At 43.4% G+C, this 20,277-nt stretch overlaps 1 protein-coding gene across 1 annotated transcript in view; it reads left to right on the top strand.

Annotated features, from left to right (window-relative positions):
* LOC141156360 (beta-1,3-galactosyltransferase 2-like) overlaps window positions 1-15,629 on the top strand; it is a 135,962-nt gene extending 120,333 nt beyond the window's left edge. The window contains exon 2 of the mRNA XM_073642553.1: window positions 13,736-15,629. Coding sequence (XP_073498654.1) covers window positions 13,841-14,911 — 1,071 coding nt within the window. The 5' untranslated portion in view covers window positions 13,736-13,840 and the 3' untranslated portion in view covers window positions 14,912-15,629. The remainder of the gene's footprint in view (window positions 1-13,735) is intronic.
* The last annotated feature ends 4,648 nt before the right edge of the window (window positions 15,630-20,277 follow it).

Below are 20,277 nucleotides of genomic sequence, written 5' to 3'. Positions count from 1 at the left end.
GGCATGATGCGAGTGCTCAGCAAACCAGCCAGAACACAATGAGACAGTAGCATGATTGCGCTCCTGCAGTGTATAGTGCTGATCTGAGAAAGATCACCGGAGTTCACACCTGATGAACCCTGTCACCCCACTGATGTCACTGCTCGCAGTGTGAGAATGTTACCACAGGTCATTGAAGCTACGCTCTGAGGCTCATTGTCTCCTTGATTTATAGCTGAGCGCTCGCATGATGCCAGCATTCACCTGTGAATCCAGGTGTAGCAGAGATGGAGTTCTTCGTGGGAAAAATGGATTGTCGTCGGACAGATGAGGAATATGGTGTTTTATTATTTGGAATTTTACATTAATAAATGGGTAAAAGAGGGTGGGGAGTGTTTATTTCAAATAATGGAGTCTGTGTTTTTATTTCAAATAAAGGACTTTTAACTGTGTCTGTGTATTTACTAAATTTCACTATGGGGTTAGTAACGGGGGCATCTTATAGATGGTGTGGGACCCTTCTATTCTTGATAACCAGCCATGTTAAAGCTGACAGCTGTGGGCTGCAGCCTGCAGATGTCAGTTTTGCTTGTGCTGGTTATTAAAAATAGAAGAGATCCCATGTCATTTTTTTTAAAATTTATTTATTGCACAGGCGCCAGCTGGTGAATACTCTCATCTCGCTGCTATTAGCGAGAGCAGACGTAGGATGATGAAAGTAGTACTTTCATCTGCCAATGCCTGTAACCGCCGGTCAAAAAGGTTAGCACCAGTCAGAGCTGCTGGCTCACGCCCTGTAATCTGTGTGACAGCGTGGGAACTGCAGCTCTCTGATCAGAGCCGGTGTTTCTCGCGTTGTCACACAGATGACAGAGATGGAAACCGTGGATGTTCAGGCCCCCATTCATTTGAATGGGATCCGGGCTCGAGTTTGAGTACTGTTTTGGTACCGAAACCAAACTTTTTTTAATGTACACCCGAACTCCACCGGGCCCCGAACATCAACAGATTTGCCCATTACTACTCATAAGGCCTCCGCGACTGAGGGCTACATGTTTTTCCACCTAGAGGCACCAAACTATCTCCTCCTACACCTCCAATGCACAACTTACATGACCTCATCACCATGAAGCATAGGGCACATCATTGATTTCACACGGTGCCTTCTTCTTTTTACTTATGCAAGGCAAAGCACTGCCAAGCAGTTTTACTGCTTGAAAGCCAAAGTGAGAAAAGCTAATCAATGGAAAAGTTTCTTCTGTGCATCAAGAGGCAACTCACCAACTGGCTGGCTTTTCATGAAATGCAAATTATAATTGTCATCACTACAGCAGATCCCTCTTCAATCCACTCAGACACAACATTCCCCTGCTTGTGCCAGAGTTAGGGCTACAACAAGTAGCGGCAATACTTACAGTATCTTTAACATGGACTAGATATTTTTTTCCATTAGGAAAACCTAGTGCTAATTGCAAACACAGATGCACCGTCAGAACAGCGAGGTTCAGTCACATTTAGACTGTGTCCTTTCTTAGATGGATATCTTGAGCTTAGTGATGAGCGAATATATTCGTTACTATTAGCTATTCGCACTGAAAGTACGGTATTCGAGTTACTCCTTATATTGCGAGTATTTGTGTTCTCGCCTCGCTATATTCGGATATCCCGCCCTGCAGTTTTGGTGTCTCCTTTGCAGCTACTAAACATGCTGGGCTTCTTAACCAATCACAGTAATGCATCAGACATCTTGGTTGTGGCATTAATGTGATTGGCTGGGCCCAGCGTCATAGGGTCTATTTAAGCCCTGTCGGCCCCATTTTGTGCACATTGCGTCTGGAGCCTGCGTTCTATAAGCATAGGGAGAGATCACTGAGCTGCTAGGGAGAGTGTTTAGGCATCTTGATAGAACAAAAGCAATTTTAAGGGCTACCTGCAGTGTATACTAGTTCTGTGTTTAAAGGAGCCACTCACTAACTCCATAATACCACCAAAAAATAGCTCTTTTCAGAGCTGAAGACACACCACAAAGTCAGAGTATAGAGAGGGCGAGATTGTGTATTAGGTAGGGAGAGGTTAAAGTGTTCTTCCAGTGTCCATCTTAAAACAGCTCTTGTCAGAGGCCAAGCAATATTTTTCCAGCACACAGAGTAGTAGCATTTTGTGCTGCCTTTTTTTTAAAAAGCACCGGTCTATTTTCCCCGCTGTTTTAAGGGTCAGAGCCTGGCTTCTGCTGTCCACATTAGTCCACTTAAAGAGGCGGTTAGTGCCCAACGCAAAGCTGTAGTCCAGACATTTCCTACTGCCTGCTACCAAGCATGCACCAGCCCATTTTTCCCACTGTTTTTGGGGTGACAGCCTGCCTTCTGTCCTCATTAATCCACGTAAACAAGCATTTAGTGCGCTACACAAAGTAGTAGTCCAAACATTTCCTACTGGCTGCCACAAAGCATGCACCAGGCCATTTTTCCCGCTGTTTTTGGGGTGACAGCCTGCCTTCTGTCCACATTAGTCCATTTAAAAAGGTGTTTAGTGCGGTACACAAAGCAGTAGTCCAAACATTTCCTACTGCCTGCTACCAAGCACCCACCAGGCCATTTTCCCCACTGTTTTTGGGGTGACAGCCTGCCTTCTGTCCACATTAGTCCATTTAAAAAGGCGTTTAGTGCGGTACACAAAGCAGTAGTCCAAATGTTTCCTACTACCTGCTACCAAGCACCCACCAGGCCATTTTTCCCGCTGTTTTGGGGGTGACAGCCTGCCTTCTGTCCACATTAGTCCATTTAAAAAGGCGTTTAGTGCGGTACACAAAGCTGTAGTCCAAACGTTTCCTACTACCTGCTACCAAGCACTCATCAGGCCATTTTCCCCACTGCTGTGGGATGACAGCTTGCCTTCTGTCCACATTAGTCCACTTAAAAAAGCGTTTAGTGCCCTACACAAAGCTATAGTCCAAACATTTTCTACTGCCTGCTACCAAGCACGCACCAGGTCATTTTCCCCACTGTTTTTGGGGTGACAATCTGCCTTCTGTGCACGTTAGTCCACTTAAAAAAGCGTTTAGTGCGGTACACAAAGCAGTAGTCCAAACATTTCCTACTGCCTGCTACCAAGCACGCACCAGGCCATTTTACCCACCTTTTTGGCTGTGACAGCTAGTTAGGCTTGAGCCATCAACATCTGAAAATCTGTCAACAAAACCCAAAATACCAAAAAAGCCTGTTGTTAAGGGACGTGGATGTGGATGTGGTGTTGTCAGTGGTGCGCGAGAAGGCACTCAGTCTGTGTCAAGTCAGAAGAAGCTTGATGCATCCACTATGTTCCTTGAAAAATTTCCCGTCTGGAACATAAACGTGTGTGGAAACAAGAAGAGCGAGAGCAGATTCTGTCTTGGATAGCAGACAAGGCCTCTACGCATTTGCCAAGCAGCAACAAATCTTCTACGACTACACAGTCTACTGTCGATACACAGAAGGTTGGCTCATCCAATCCTGAAGCTGGTTCTCCTTCCTCCCACCATTATCAGTCACAGGAGACATATGACCCCAAGCTTGGCCACTCCGAGGATCTGTTTGGTACGTATCCTTTGGTTGGCTCTGGCCTATCACCGTACAGTATTGAAGAGGGACAAGAGGAGGTGGCGTGCGTTGATGCTCAAGTATTTGAGGACCTACGGCCAGAAGAAAGCCACTTGGAGGAACATCATTTACTGTCTCCAGAGGTGGAGGCTGATGATGATGAGACACAGTTGCCATCAGGTCAGCCTACAATGATGAGAGGAAGAGATGGAAGATGAGGTGGTCGATGATGAGTCAGCTTGATACCAAGTTGAGCAGAGGCTAGGGCAAAGGCAACCTGAGCACCATCAGTATGCAAAACCACATGGCAGCCAAGCACCCCAGTATGTGGGCAGAACACCATGGTACCAAATCTGCATCTGCGGGTCAAACCAATGCCATGTTACCTGGTCTATGTCCTTCAGAATTGGCTGTTCAGGAAGCAGGCGCTCATACCTCCTGCCCATAAACTGCGGTTGCTCACACACAACAAACATCAACCACATCCACTTCCTTGTCCCAGCGAAACGTCCAATTGTCCATGCCTGAGAGTTTGGAAAGAAAGAGTAAATACCCAGCCACGCACCCACAGGCACAAATACCAAACCCGCACATTGCCAAATTGCTGGCTGTGGAGATGTTGCCATTTAGGCTTGTGGGAACAAATACTTTCCGTGATCTCTTGGCTGTGGCTCCCCACGATACAGTGTTCCCAGTCGCCACTATTTTACCCACTATGCCGTCTCTGCGTGTTAAACAATCTGAACCGTGCTCTCACCAATGCCATAACCGTGAAGGTCCACCTAACAACAGACACCTGGACAAATTGTTGTGGACAGGAACATTTCTGCCAGGGCACACTGGGGGAACCTGGTGGAGGGTGGGACAAAGACGCAAACTGGAACATTGCACATCCTACCCACGCCAAGAATCGCGGGCCCAACTTCTGTCAGGGTTTTCGCCTCTTCATATTCCACTTCCTCGCTCCCTTCCTCCTGCTTCTAATGATCTGCTGAATTATCCTCTTCATCACTGCCAAGCTGGGACCCGTGCAGCAGCGCATCGGCAAAGCAGAAACACGGATTGCTGAAGCTGATCTGTTTAGGTCAGAAAGCACACACTGAAGTAGAGCTGGTCTTGTTGTCTGCGAAAATGGGCTTAACCTGATTGCGGCTTGAAATGTCGGCAAGCTGGTACACGTGCCATGCATGGCTCACGTGCTGAACCTAGTTGTTCAGAAATTTCTGAAAACTTACCGTGACTTGCCGTACCTACTTGAGAAAGTGCACCGTATTACCGCCCATTTCCGCCATTCCTCTGCAACTTTTGCTGCTCTTACAGCGCTGCAAAAGCACTTGAATTTGCCAAGTCACCGACTCATTTGCGACCTGCCAACGCGGTGTAACTCAACATTTAATATGTTGGCGAGAATTAGTGAACAGCAGACGGCAGTAGCTGAATACCAGCTTCAACATGCCCGTCAGACTGAGAGTCAGCCACCACACATAACAACTGTCGAGTGGGTGTGGATCGCTGACATTTGTGAGGTTCTTGAGAACTTTGAATACTGCACCAACCTCGCAAGCAGTGATCAGGCTATTATCAGCGTAACCATCCGGCTGCTGTGTCTCTTGAAACAATCACTGCATAATCTCAAAGAGGAAGCTTTGAGTGCCCAGCATGTTGGTATGGAGCCAGATTTTCCAATGTATGATATTACCCAGCTCAGCCAATATTCTGGGGCAACATTGGGTGATGAGGAGGAAGATGAGGAGGATGAGGAGGGAGAGTACTTGTTTTTATGTGAAACCAAGGGGACTCGTAATACTATAGAGGGGACACCCAACCCAAGCTTCATGTCTGTCCAGCCTGGATGGGCTGGAGAGGAGGAGGTGGAGGAGGAGGAGGCAAGGCAGCGTGAGGAGAGGATGGGTACTGTTTCTACTGTTGGGGACAGAGAACATTTGCCTTTTTGCAGCTTGGTTCACATGGCACAGTTCATGTGTAAGTTTCTGTGGCAAGACCCTCGCGTGATACACATTTTATCCAACATCCTATACTGGTTGGCCACCTTTCTCGATCCACGGTACAAGGAGAAATTTCCTTCTCACCTTTTGGAGTCACCAAAGAGTTATACAATGGAATCGTTCAAGAGGGCCATTGTAGATCAGTTGCTGAAAACATCACCCTTTGACAATGCTGGTGGCAGGGGTACCGGCTCTTTTCAACACCAAGGGATAATGGGGAGAAACACGAACACCAGCTCCAACAGAGGTGGGGAGAAAATGTGCACAAATTGAGAAATTTTCAATAAACCAGCAGAACAGCAAGGGGGCTATCTGTGCCTGTAACAATGCCAAGGAGGGATAAATTGCAGAACATGGTCAAGGGGTACTTAAGTGACCATACGTGTGTCCTTTCTGACGCTTCAGTTCCCTTTAATTATTGGGTGTATAAGCTGAACACTTGCCCCGACCTCTCCTTATATGCCTTGGAGGTGCTGACCTGCCCGGCTGCTAGTGTCGTGTCAGAGCATGTTTTCAATTCCGCTGGGCAATCATCACTGATAGGCGCACACACCGCTCCACGAAAAATGCAGACAGACTTACTCAGATTAAATTCAACAAGGACTGGATATCTCCACAGTTTGTAATCCCTCCAGATGACAGCAAGCCAACCTAAATTCACCAAAAATGCAGATTCATGCTACTGCTGTCAACGTCACCCCCTTCCCATAAAAACCCATTTCCTTCCTTCGTCAACCATGACTCAGCACATAGGGCGAATTTTTACAAACCCTATGCACATTTTGCAGTGGACAAGCCAGGACAATATTCCTACTCCAGCCTAACTACTGTTTGTGATTGGAGGCCCTTAGGATGGTGGCTTCCTGCGTCAACCATGACTCAGCCCATAGGGCTAATTTTTACAAACACTATCCACATTGTGCAGTGGACAAATCTGGAATGTACAGTGGTCCTACCAAACTAATATTTGTCATTGGAGGCCCTTGTCACAGGTTGTGCCACATTGTGACCGAGATAGGGGATACATATTCAATATAAATGTACTGTCAGTCACCCTAATTGGCAAAAAAACATGCCTGGCTTTTGCCACATTGTGACTGAGATAGGGGATACATATTCTATAGAAATTTACACTGACTGTTGATGAACGACTGATGGCACTCTGAAAACTTGAATTGAGGGCCACAACTACTACAGTACTCCATCGTAGATAATGTTTGTCAAGGGAGGCCCTTGTCATGGTATCTTCCTGCACCTATGACATAGCCCCCAGGAGTAATTTTTGGAAATAAGATGCACATTCTGCACTGGACCAAGTAGTATAGTATCAAGAAGTCTTCTCTTCCTATATTATCTTGGGAATATTGACAATCAAAATTTCTGAGCCATTTGGAGAAGCTTCTTCAACCCATCCTGGAGTGGGAGCACCATTCACCACTCATTTGCAGAATTATTAGGCAATGAGTATTTTGATCACATGATATTTTTTATACATGTTGTCCTACTCCAAGCTGCATAGGCTTGAGAACCAACTACCAATTAAGTAAATCTGGTGATGTGCAACTCTGTAATGAGGAGGGGTGTTGACTAATGACATCAACACCCTATATAAGGTGTGCTTAATTATTAGGCAACTTCCTTTCCTTTGGCAAAATGGGTCAGAAGAGAGATTTAACGGGTTCTGAAAAGTCCAAAATTGTGAGATGTTTTGCAGAGGGATGCAGCAGTCTTGAAATTTCCAAACCTTTGAAGCGTGATCACCGAACAATCAAGCGTTTCATGTAAATAGATTACAGGGTCGCAAGAAGCGTGTTGGCCAAAAAAGGCGCAAAATAACTGCCCATGAATTGAGGAAAATCAAGCGTGAAGCTGCCAAGATGCCATTCGCTACCAGTTTTGCCATATTTCAGAGCTGCAACGTTACTGGAGCATCAAAAAGCACAAGGTGTGCGATACTCAGGGACATGGTCTAGGTAAGGAAGGCTGAAAAACGACCACCTTTGAATAAGAAACATAAGATAAAACGTCAAGAATGGGACAAGAAATATCTTAAGACTGATTTTTCAAAGGTTTTATGGACTGATGAAATGAGAGTGACCAGATGGATGGGCCAGAGGCTGGATCAGTAAAGGGCAGAGAGCTCCACTCTGACTCAGACGCCGGCAAGGTGGAGGTGGGGTACTGGTATGGGCTGGTATCATCAAAGATGAACTTGTGGGACCTTTTCGGGTCACAAAGGCCATGCGGACAATTCAAGAGCTACCAAAAATTAGATGGAAGAGGGACTCAGATACACCCTGTATTAGACATAAAGGAGGGTCTCATACAATCATAGACTGTAAGCTTGCGAGCAGGGCCCTCACTCCTTTCGATATGAGATATGCTTATTTTGTATTGTCTGTATAAGTCCCCCTTAAAATTTGTAAAGTGCTGCGGAATATGTTGGCGCTATAAAAATGAACATTATTATTATTATTATTCTGTTAAAATTGTTTGCTTGTGGGACTCCTAAGTGCAAGGGCTGTCAAAAAATTGAAGGAAGGACTCCAATACACCCCGAAAGACTCATAAAGGAGGGCTTCAGAATACATTTTTTTGAATTTTAAAATGAGTGGGACTCCCACACTGGTAAAGCATATGCACTAAGTGCAATGCCTAACAGAAATATAAAGGAGAGATTGCAATACATCCTGGAAGACATGTAGAGGATGGCCTCGGAATAAATGTTGTTAGAATTTTGAAAAGATTTTACAAAGAGACAGAATTTGTCAATGAATTCATGGAAAGAAGCGATCATGTTGTGAACTGTGGAAGAGATTTATGTAACCAGAAGCAACACCCATTTCTATCAGATGATACTAACATGACACAATAAGAAATAGAACAAGATGAGAAAAAGCAAGAACTTGACTTGAATGAAACTAAAGCTGTTGAGTGAAGACTATGTGAAAAGTGAAGATCTTACGACCATTGCTGTATTAAAATTTGAAGAAACACCCCAAAACAATGATGGGATGGAGCAGGCCGCATTTACTGTAATTTATAAACAACATGTTAGCTTCATCTGCCATTTTGTTTATGCTTGAAAACTGCAGTTTGCTGGCTAAAACGTTGCTTTTATGGTGCATTTTGGATGAATATAGGAACAGAATTGTAACATCCCTGGTGGCGTGCTGGCATAGCTTACCATCTCCCACCATGCAGGACTGCATGGTCCAGTCTAGGCTGTGAACTATGCTCCCCTACTTGCTGTGTACATGTCTTTTGTCTGCTTGCTTAGGGCGGAAGCGCTGGAACTTCCTGATTCTTAAAGTTACAGTGTGCGCAGTCCTAATGCGTCCCCAGCCTATTTCTGTGAGTCACTGGATGCTTAAATCTCCTCCACTCAGTGGGAGGTGCATGAGCAACACTTTCTTACAGTGTGTTCTGTGCAACTGTGAGTTGCTAGGTCCTGTCCTGTATCTTGCCTGTTTCTGCCACCCTGGGGGCTGAGTACCCAGGCCCGTTACTTGTATCTGTGACTTCTAGTCTGTTTCCACCACCCTGGGGGCTGAGTACCCAAGCCCATCACCTGTATCTGTGACTTCTAGTCTATTTCTGCCATCCTGGGAGCTGAATGCCCAGGCTCGTTCCTGTATCTTGTTCTTGTGTCACTTCCTGTCTGAACTGTGTCCTAGCCCGTTACCTGTTTGTCTCTATGTCCGATCCTTTCCTTTTCCTGCACTGTCTGAACCAGTACTTAACTCCTACTCGTTCTCTCTGTACTTCTGTTTGTGAGTTTTGTTTCCACTCGCTACTTCATAGCATGTACCTTGTGTGTATCTGGTTCTGCTTGTCCCGTTTCCTTGCCTCCGTATCTACCTCCTGTGTTCCAGCTATCTTCCTGTGTTTCCCTGTCCCTGTCTGTTCCATGTGAACAGAGCCCTGTCCTGTCTGTACGCACCTGTGGCTCTGCTCTGCTCTGCTCCGCTTCCCTCTGCACCTGCTGCTCTGCTCTGCTCTGCCCTGCTCCACTTCCCATCCGCACCTGCCGTTCTGTTCCTGTATACCAGTCTGTAATGGTCCCTATCCAGCCTGTTTACCTACCTGCCAGTACCCGCCTGTCTGTATACCAGCCGTGCCTGCCAGTAACCGCCAGTCTGCATACCAGCCAAACCTGCCCATTCCTACATTCCCCGGTGTGGGTCAACAGCTGTGTGACCGGGGTCTGACCTGGAGTAGCACCTGGGTCACGTCCCTCATCCCTCCTCGGACCACGGAGTCGATTAAGCCCCCTTGCATCTGTGGTCAGATCTGGTGAGGCCCCTAGTCATGACTCTCCAGGCACTCCTCGGTTCGTGGCCTAGTGGGACCACTAATAACGGTCACGCCAAACAGTCTGGACGCGAGGGTAACAAGAATCATCTCTCTGGTGCCTTGGAAACGATTTGTCTCTGAATTTTCTGGTAACTCAGTGGGAAGTTGCCTCAAGGAAGCAAAAAGCGTATGGAGTCGTGCAAATGGAACTACCATTATGGACACAGTTTCAGCAAGCACTGTTCTGGCTTCAAAAGTGGTGTCCCGCACCACCCTGCAAAGTGGAACAGAAATCTAGGTCTCATGGATGAGCATGTTTTTTGTGCTTCCGCAGCAGGCACAGTTTTACCTGGATCACAGCCTTGGCCTCTGCATAAACCATCAGCAATGCTTCCAAGTCCCCATCCCTTGCCGCATGCCTTGCGCATATTAAATTAGGTATGCAGCTAAGAGCGGTATTAATAGGGACTAGAATAGAATAGATGTAGGCCTGATAAGAAGTTTTGTTTTTTGCAGCAAGGTTGGTTACGCACTACTAGCCCTTCTCCAGCAGTTATCTATTCCTACACTAAATAGTACAGCCAACACGCTTTCTTCAACGTTGCTCGAGGTGTGTTGAGCGTCAGTGGAGAAAATCTCTTTTAGCAGAGAACTTCATCCACTATAAATTCATGCTCAAAACCTATAACTCTGCCCTTCATCTTGCCAAACAATCCTACTTCACCACCCTCATCACTTCAATGTCCAACAACCCAAAACGACTTTTTGAAACCTTAAACTCCCTCCTGAAACCTAAAGCACAGGCCCCCACCACCAACCTCAGCAGTGAGGATCTGGCCACTTATTTATTGGAAAAAATCAACCACATCCATCAGGACATCTCAGCCCAATCTCCTCAGTGCCTGGATCCCCTTCCCTACTGCACTTCAAGCTCACTAGCCATCTTTGAGCCTGTCACAGAAGAAGAGGTTACCCAGCTCCTCGCTTCTTCTCGACCTACAACCTGCAACAGTGACCCCATTCCTTCACATCTCCTGCAGTCCCTCTCACCGGTGGTCACCACTCACCTGACTAAAATATTTAACCTCTCTCTTTCGTCAGGTATCTTTCCCTCATCATTTAAACATGCCATCATAACCCCTTTACTTAAAAAGCCATCCCTGGACCAGAACTGCACTGCTAACTATAGACCTGTCTCTAATCTTCCCTTCATCTCTAAACTCCTGGAACGCTTGGTCCACTCCCGTCTAATCCGCTATCTCTCAGATAACTCTCTCCTCGACCCTCTACAATCTGGTTTCCGCTCCTTACACTCCACTGAAACTGCCCTCACTAAAGTCTCTAACGATCTACTAACAGCCAAATCCAAAGGTCACTGCTCCCTGCTGATTCTCCTGGATCTCTCTGCAGCATTTGACACTGTGGATCACCAGCTCCTCCTCACTATGCTCCGCTCTATAGGCCTCAAGGAAACCGTTCTCTCCTGGTTCTCCTCCTACCTCTCTGACCGCTCCTTCACTGTATCTTTTGCCGGCTCCTCTTCCCCTCCTCATCCCCTTACTATCGGGGTTCCGCAGGGCTCAGTCCTAGGCCCCCTCCTCTTCTCTCTATACACTGCCCCTATTGGACAAACAATCAGCAGATTTGGGTTCCAGTATCATCTCTATGCTGACGACACCCAACTATACACTTCTTCCCCTGACATCACCCCTACCCTAATACAAAACACCAAGGATTGTTTATCTGCTGTGTCTAGCATCATGTCCTCCCTCTATCTCAAATTGAATCTCTCCAAAACTGAACTTCTTGTGTTTCCCCCCTCTAGTAACCTAACTCTACCTAATATCGAAATTACCTTGGAGGGGTCAACCATAACTCCCAAGCAGCACGCCCGCTGCCTTGGGGTCATATTCGACACTAACCTTTCCTTTACTCCCTATATCCGATCACTCACTCGCTCTTGTCACCTGCATCTTAAAAACATCTCCAGAATCCGACCTTTTCTCACTTTGGAAACTGCTAAAACTCTTACTGTCGCTCTTATTCACTCTCGTCTGGACTACTGCAACTCTTCTGATCGGTCTCCCTCTTACCAAAATTTCCCGTCTCCAATCTGTCCTGAATGCGGCAGCCAGGGTCATATTTATGTCCAGCCGCTTCACCGATGCCTCCACCTTGTGCCAGTCATTACACTGGTTACCAATTCACTACAGGGTCCAATATAAACTCATTGCTCTCACCCACAAAGCTCTCTACAGTTCTGCACCACCTTATATCTCCTCTCTCATCTCAGTCTATCGTCCTACACGTGCCCTCCGTTCCACAAATGACCTAAGGCTAACATCCCCCATAATCCGAACCTCACACCTCCGTCTCCAAGACTTCTCTCGTGCTGCACCAGTTCTCTGGAATGCTCTACCCCAGACGATCCGATTGATGCCTAGCCCCGATGTCTTCAAGCGCGCTTTAAAAACCCATCTCTTTAAACAAGCCTACCACCTCAACTACTCAGTAAACTAACTTTCCCCTGTTCCCTCCTAAATACTATTCAGAATCTGCACCCTACTGTTCATCTGTTTCTACACCCTCCATGCACTCGATAACTGCACTCGGTAATTGAGTATTGCACTTTAACATACAGGCTGATGACCGGATCATACAGCTTTATATGATAATCCCGACTTATTATAATAGCCAGACCTGAAATAACAAGCACTTTCCACCTATTGTGTCCCCCCATTTCCATGTAGATTGTAAGCTTGCGAGCAGGGACCTCACTCCTGATGTAACTGTTAAACTGTCTCACCTTGTATTGAATTTATTGTTTGTACATGTCCCCGCTTAATTGTAAAGTGCTGCGGAATATGTTGGCGCTATATAAATAAAAATTATTATATTATTATATAACAGCGGTATTGAATAAAATAGTTGTAGGCCTGATAAGGATTTTTGTTTTTTTGTTTTCTGCGGCAAGGCCTGAAATGCACTATTAGCCCTTCTCCAGCATCTATCTATTCCTACGCTAAATAGTACAGGTAACAGCGGTATTGAATAGAATAGATGTAGGCCTGATTAGAAGTTTTGTTTTCTGCAGCAAGTCCTGTAATCCACTAGTAGCCCTTATCCAGCAGCGAGCCCTACACTAACTAGTAGAACTAACAGCGGTATTGTATAGAATAGATGTAGGCCAGATTTGTTTTTAGGTTTTCTGCAGCAAGGCCTGTAATTTAATATAGACTGTGATTAGGCCTGCAATGATAACTTTCCCTTCTGCAGCACCCCTCCCTACTCTGCTTCTAGGTTCCAGTGTGGAGAGCATCAATCACATCACTGGGTCTTATATAGACCCGATGATGTAATGCTGCCAGCCAATCATAGTAATGCCAGTAGTCAACATGGCTACGGCATTACTGTGATTGGCAACCAATCCCCACATGTTTAGAGGCTGAAAAACAGCTGTGAATCTTATGGGGCAGGGACTCAACCATATGCACGAGCACCAGGGATACTCGATCGAGTACTCATCACTAGTAACCACTTGATATTATAGCTGTGTTGAGCCATTTGAATTGTTCTTGTTTGATTGATTTATTGCAAATAGTAGAAAGTTTGTAAATTTTGCTAATAAACATGAATTGCAAGTGGGGTTGATTGAATAATTTTCACTGCCACTGTAAATGTATAGGAATATTCTGAAACATATTCTAAATTATTCATATAAAGAAGGATAAATCCTGAAAGATGGATATTTTATTTATTCATACCCTTGATAATTTCTTCCAATAACACCATAAGATGTCATGGAACATTCTGATGATTTACTGTGATAACACAAATTACTGTTATTTGATCTGACATACTTTTATTATACCTTTTTAGGCGAAGAAGAAATATTATAACTAGAGAAAAAAATCCCATCGTGATAGAGAATAATATCTGCATTATTACCGTCACTTTCTGCATGGTAAAAATCTATGAATCACAATGGTGTTACATCCAAAAGTAAAGATTTCTGTTACAGTATTAATTTGGACTTTGATTTACATATTTGTTGTCAGTACCCTATTTGCTGCATATCGATTTTACCAAGAAGGACAATTAAGTTATCAAGACATTGCAAAAAACAAAAGTTATTCTTTAAGCAATCGAGAAACTTTAGAAAAAAATGAACATGGATTTATGTGGATTGAGAAAGAGCACTTCAGAACACCATCTAATCCATCATCCTCCACATTGGGGTACATAGATATTAAGTCTTATCCATATATTATGAATGAGCCAAATAAATGCAAGGTTAAAAGTCCCTTCTTAATATTTTTAATAGCAACAATTGCAAGTGAAATAGAAAACCGCGAAGCCATAAGGAAAACTTTTGGAAATGAGTTTTTAAAAAATGGAACATCTATCATGTGTTTGTTTTTGTTGGGTAAAAGCAGCCTGCAGGATCCCAATGCCCTCTTAGAGGAAAGCAAGAAGTACCATGATATTATTCAAAAGGACTTTCAGGATACATATAAAAACTTGACATATAAGATATTGATGGGAATAGAATGGGTCTCCAATTACTGCCCTACAGCTAAATACGTCATGAAGACCGACAGTGATATGTTCGTTAATACGGAACGTTTATTAGATCTACTGGGTCCAGACCAACCTCAAAAACAAAACTATTTTACTGGACATTTAATGTTAAACCAACGACCACACAGAAACCGAAATAGTAAATGGCACATGCCTCATTCCCTCTATCCTGATGAATTTTATCCCAGCTTTTGCTCAGGGACAGGTTATGTATTCTCTGGCGATGTAGCACCGAAGATTTTAAGATCATCATTAAAAGTTAAATATGTTTATCTAGAAGATGTGTTTGTAGGAATCTGCCTTGATAGGGAAGGTATAAAAATAACACATCCTCCAAATAGTAAATTGTTCAATAATTTCCGGGTTTCATTCAGTCCATGTGTCTACAACAGCATTATTACCTCTCATTATATAACTCCAACGGACCTTATAAATCTTTGGTTAATTGTACAGGAAAATAAAAGAGCATGTTAAAAGTCACTTGTAGTGCATGTATAATACAATTCATGTATAGCATGTATACATAATATATGATAATATATAGATAAAAATATGCTTTGCTGAAGTATTTATTTTAATAGCCATGTCGATGCTGCATGTAAAAATTGATTTACAACACTTTTGCAATTGTGACCAATAAAAAACTAGTAATTGTTTCAAAGTGCCGAAGCTGTTCACATAAATTAATAAAAAAAAAAACTTCTTTCCAGTTTTGTACAGTACTAATAATCAGAGATATTCTGTGGGTGTGCATATTAATATTGTGCCTTGGTATCCACCATCTTGGAGATCTTTAAGACTTTTATATATCTCACCCTTCTTGATGGCCATTCAGCAGTTCTATCCAATACAAAGAATGAATGTGTAGTTCTCCCTTCTGAATCCTATGGATGACACTGGATTCATTTATCTCTATAACTGCATTGGTTTCTATGCATACAGCCACATGTATACACATCTTCCTCTCCTATATTTGAAAGCAATAGGAGGTTCCAAAAGTTCTTTTTGCACAGGGGACTCAACTAACTTTGATCCAATCTTGCACAATAATGTACTGAAAATATAAAGTAGACCTCAATTTACTTAAAGGGGTTTTCCCACGAACAAAGTTAATTATAATCAACATTTTAATCAATAGATCTTGGAATAATAATAAGTTCCACAATTGGATGTGTTTTAAAATAATGTTCCTGTGCTGAGATAATCTTATAAATGTGCCCCTGCTGTGTACTGTGTAATGGCTGTGTCTGACCGTACAGGAATATGGTCTGATCATACCACAGCTCCTGGGCCGGGGAGGGAAGCAAAAGAATATACAGACATTACAGCAGGGGATCACAGCTGATTCTTACTTTGAAATAAAGCATTGTTTAAAAACAGGCTTTACCTCACAAAAAGAATCAGCTGTGATCCCCTGCTGTCCTGTCTGTATACTCTTTTGTTTCCTCCCCTGCCCAGGAGATGTGGTATGATCAGACCATGTTCCTGTACGGTCAGACACAGTCATTACACAGTACAGAGCAGGGGCACATTTATAAGATTATCTCAGCACAGGAACATGATGCACAAGGTGCAGAACTTATTTTTTTTCCAAAATCTATTAATTAAAATGTACAGAGTCCATGGGGCAACCCCTTTAAGTGTTCACTGAACTTTTATACAACCTGATCTCATTTGATGTTAGCTAAAGGCAGCCTGCAAATCACTTTATTACAAAAAAAAATCACTCCTTAGCACTGACCTGTATTCAATTGTATAATGTGCTGGTCAGTGCATGTTGTCAAATGTAATATATCTATGACAGCAGAAGTTCTGAGATTATAGGAAGTATGGCCAGGTTTCTTTGCCTTTGTGCTCTTGTACTCTCATCTGACTAACTGCACAGAGGCATAACCGAGAGTCAGACTGATAGCAACACCGCAGAAGAAATTCTAGCACAGGCTTCCAGTATCCGTTGTTTCAGATGCTGCACATCTCGTATCTTGATGGTATGGTGTGGTATATGGGGTACAAAGATAGTGGGGCCATTCTTCATCAATGGAAACCTCAATGCCACTGGATATCTGAAATTGCTACATTATGATTTGTTGCCCTCTTTATGCACTGAAGATGGCATGTTCCCTGAGTTTTTCCAACAAGATGGTGCACCACCACATTATGGGTGTCAGGTCCGAGCATTCCTACATGAACAGTTTCCTGGAAAGTGGATTGGTCGTCGTGAGCCAGTTGAATGGCCACCAAAGTCTCCCGATCTGACCCCTTTAGACTTTTATCTTTGGGGTCATCTGAAGCCAATTGTCTGTGCTGTGAAGACTGGAAGCCTGTGCTAGCATTTCTTCTGCAGTGTTGCTATCAGTGTGTCAAGAGTGGGAGAAGAGGGTTGCATTGACAATCCAACACGATGGGCAGCACTTTGAACACATTTTATAAGTGGTCATAAACTTGTAAAAAACTCATGAAAGAATAAAGTTGCGTTAAAACCAAGCACACCATTGTTTTTCTTATGAAATTCTCAATAGGTTTGATGTGTCACGTGACCCTCTTCCCATTGAAAAAAATAAAGATGGATCCAAAATGGCCAACTTCAAAATGGCCGCCATGGTCACCACCCATCTGGAAAAGTTTTCCCCCTTCCATATACTAATGTGCCACAAATAGGAAGTTGATATCACCAACCATTCCCATTTAATTTAGGTGTATCCATATAAATGGCCCACACTGTAGATTAGTTCCATAGATCTGGTACAGGTAAATCTTAATATGATATGTATAGTACTGGTAGAAGGTACATTTAATTCTGTACTGCACCTCATACTAAAAGATAACCAGTGTAAGCTTATTACCGTAATTTCCTCTATTCTGATAGGCTGATTTTGCAGTGTCTTACTCCTCAAATCTGTTCATTCAATATTTTAAGCAAGATTATTTGTATTTATCTAAATTCTAAAATGGTGTTGAAAGCGAACCCTATCCTTTTACTTAATTTGGACCCCATAGTTTGGCTTATTGACTTCTTTCCCCCAGCATTAATGAAGGGTGTAATTAGATCACCATGGCAGCCGAGGGCCTGCGGACCACCATTGCTGAATTCTTTGTGCTTTCATGTACTCCAATGGGCTTCATAGGAGTCAGCCATTTCTATGATATACTAAGTATTAATTCCAACCAAAAAACACCCATAAATAATGCTTCACCATTCTAAATAATTACCTACAAAAATGAAGTCAACCTAAAATATATACAGTATAACCTAGAATAAAAAAATATGCATAAATCACTGCAATAAGTAAGCTAATAGTAACCCATATAAAAACATTGGATACTTAGTTGACATTTTTTTTAAACAAAAAAGGCACCAAACCGTGACAAGGTGTACCTAATAAGGATGGGTATCTAATCTGTAATGTCTCGCCTTGATATTTCCAAGCAGGCCTCAAATTAGAAGGGGGCAGAGCCGGACCTGGGCTGAAGTGCCTGGATAGTGAAAAAAACACCTGGTACTACTACACACATTATTTGCAATGTCTGTAACACCCAGCCATGCTGGCTGCCCCCCATGACCTGCCTCCCCTGATGATTCACCTGAAGAAACACATTGGGATTACAAGAGGAATGTGTATAGAGGAGCTGTACATTGGGAGATTCAGTGGACATTATTAAATGTTAAGTGGGCACTTAAGAAGCATTATTGCGATAGAGGCAATCAAAGTATTGTGGCCACCAAAGGGGGAAAATATGGACACTGTTTATTAGGGCAATTGCACAGGGCATTAATATTTTCTAGGGGCAATTTTACCATATAAAAGGCACAAAGGAGGCTTTATTACTTTGTAAGGGGCACAGTGGCACACATTATTATGTGGAGCACTAAGAGGAGCGCTGTTATTGAGCCAAACAGCAGTTGCAGTAATGGGGACACATGGCAGCAGCGGCTCAGCATTGGGGGTATCAGTAGGATGAGGAATTTGTGCAGGTTGGGTATAGATGGGGACGATGCTGGAAATGTGAGAAGTCAAATGTGTGTTTGTTGTAATCTCTGTAGACGAGTCCTGACTGGAGAAGTTGTTGTGACGGTCTAGGCCAGATGGAAAAGACGGGAAAAGTGTATGACTCCATCAGAAAGAATGTCATCTGTAAGTAATCATCTATAACTGTACTGTGATCTCTTTTATGTTCTGCAGGACTGGTATCTACCCTTATATGTCACCACATGGCGGTAATTTCAGTGCGCCACCACAGTTGTAATCAGGGTTACTGGTTAGGGGCCCTCTCAGATATTTACCCCCCCTGAGCTGAACCCTTGCTATTCTTCTGCTGTCACACCATGAACACATTACCACAATACAGATAATTAATTGAAATGTTTTACCGCCGTGCAGTGTTCATACGGTGGTAGATACCAGTTCAACAACAACTTCTAACAGTGTAACATGTTTGCAACTATTTATATTTTTTGGTCCTCTTGATCTATGCTAAAAACAAAGCAACGTTATAGTGTTAATTGGCTGCAAGGACACACATGGCCCCTTAGATTGCAACATGTCATACAGCAGCCTGCACCGTAACTGAATGCAGAAAGGGTTTAAAGGGAACCTGTCACCTGATTCCTTCGGCCAAAACCACTGTCAGCATGAATGAAATCCTGACTGCATGAATGCAAACAGGCATATTATTCTCTGAAACTCATCGCTGTTTTATAGAAAATATACATTAAAGGGAATCTGTCAGTAGGATCAACCTTCCTAATCCATCTATATGAGCGTGTAGGTTATGGGAAGCTGAATAAAATGATACCTTGATATCTGCAATCCAATGACTTATTCCAGGGAAATACACATTTCTTATATGTAAATGAGCTGTTACAGATAATTAGTCTACGGTACTAAGAGTTTTTAATACCTTTGAATGGCAACCTGATTTTTTGTTTTCCACATGTGACGTGGTAAATCTATACCCTTCGATCCGTCACTCCTTAGCAATAGTAGCAATTAGATACCAGCTTGACAAACATAATACGTATTGGGTAGCTCTCAAGCAATTTATTCTAATGTCATTTAGAAACATAATTTTTTCATGTTTCATTCTGAGTTCTTCCTTTAAGTTCTCGGTGCCTTGATGGGTTCTAAATTTTTCCCTTCTCTCTCCATTTTGTTTTTGCCACGGTGGGAAGGATTTTTTATTTCAGAAAACAATCAATTTCGTTCCTATATAGCCTTGTATGGTAGAATTGTGGACCATGCGCTCCTTGTTTGGCAGGGCAACACATTCACATATCTGGATTTTGTGTCTTATTTGAATTACAACTAATGCAATTTACGGTTCACATGAAGTGGTCTCTCCAATGCCACTTCTTTTTTAGATATAGCTTTCCATGGAAATTTCACTACTAATAGGGTGGAATCTTCTCTCTATCGTAAAGACGCTGCAGGTAACACTATCCTGCTCTCATCAAGCTTTCCTTCCAAACACACCATAAAAGCTATCTCTAAAGGTGAATTCATTAGATACGGAAGGTTCTGTGATTAAAAAGAGAAAGAAGATATAACAAATCCAATGTCTAGGTCGGCCTCCACTGGAGCGGTGGACTCACCGGCCGGAGGCCATCCTTAGTGTGGCGCCCCTGAGGGTTCGACCGCCACAGGGATGCTGCACTTCTTTAATGGAGTGTGGTGTTCCTCCTCTGAGGTAAGCCCAGTGCGATGGTTGTGACCTAACCTTTTGCATCCAGCACCACACTTCTCCACCAGAGGGAGCTAGTATGCACTAGGTGCTGCTCCCCTGATTACAGGGAGACTGGGGAACACAAAGTGGTAGGAACCAGTTAGTGGGTGAGGGTGGAG

Source organism: Phyllobates terribilis, unplaced genomic scaffold (assembly GCF_046119375.1).
Source record: "Phyllobates terribilis strain yellow unplaced genomic scaffold, ASM4611937v1 Scaffold_8__6_contigs__length_399053987, whole genome shotgun sequence".
NCBI lineage: Eukaryota > Metazoa > Chordata > Amphibia > Anura > Dendrobatidae > Phyllobates > Phyllobates terribilis.
Note: the sequence above shows the minus strand (reverse complement) of the source record. Positions and strands in the feature narration are given on the sequence as shown.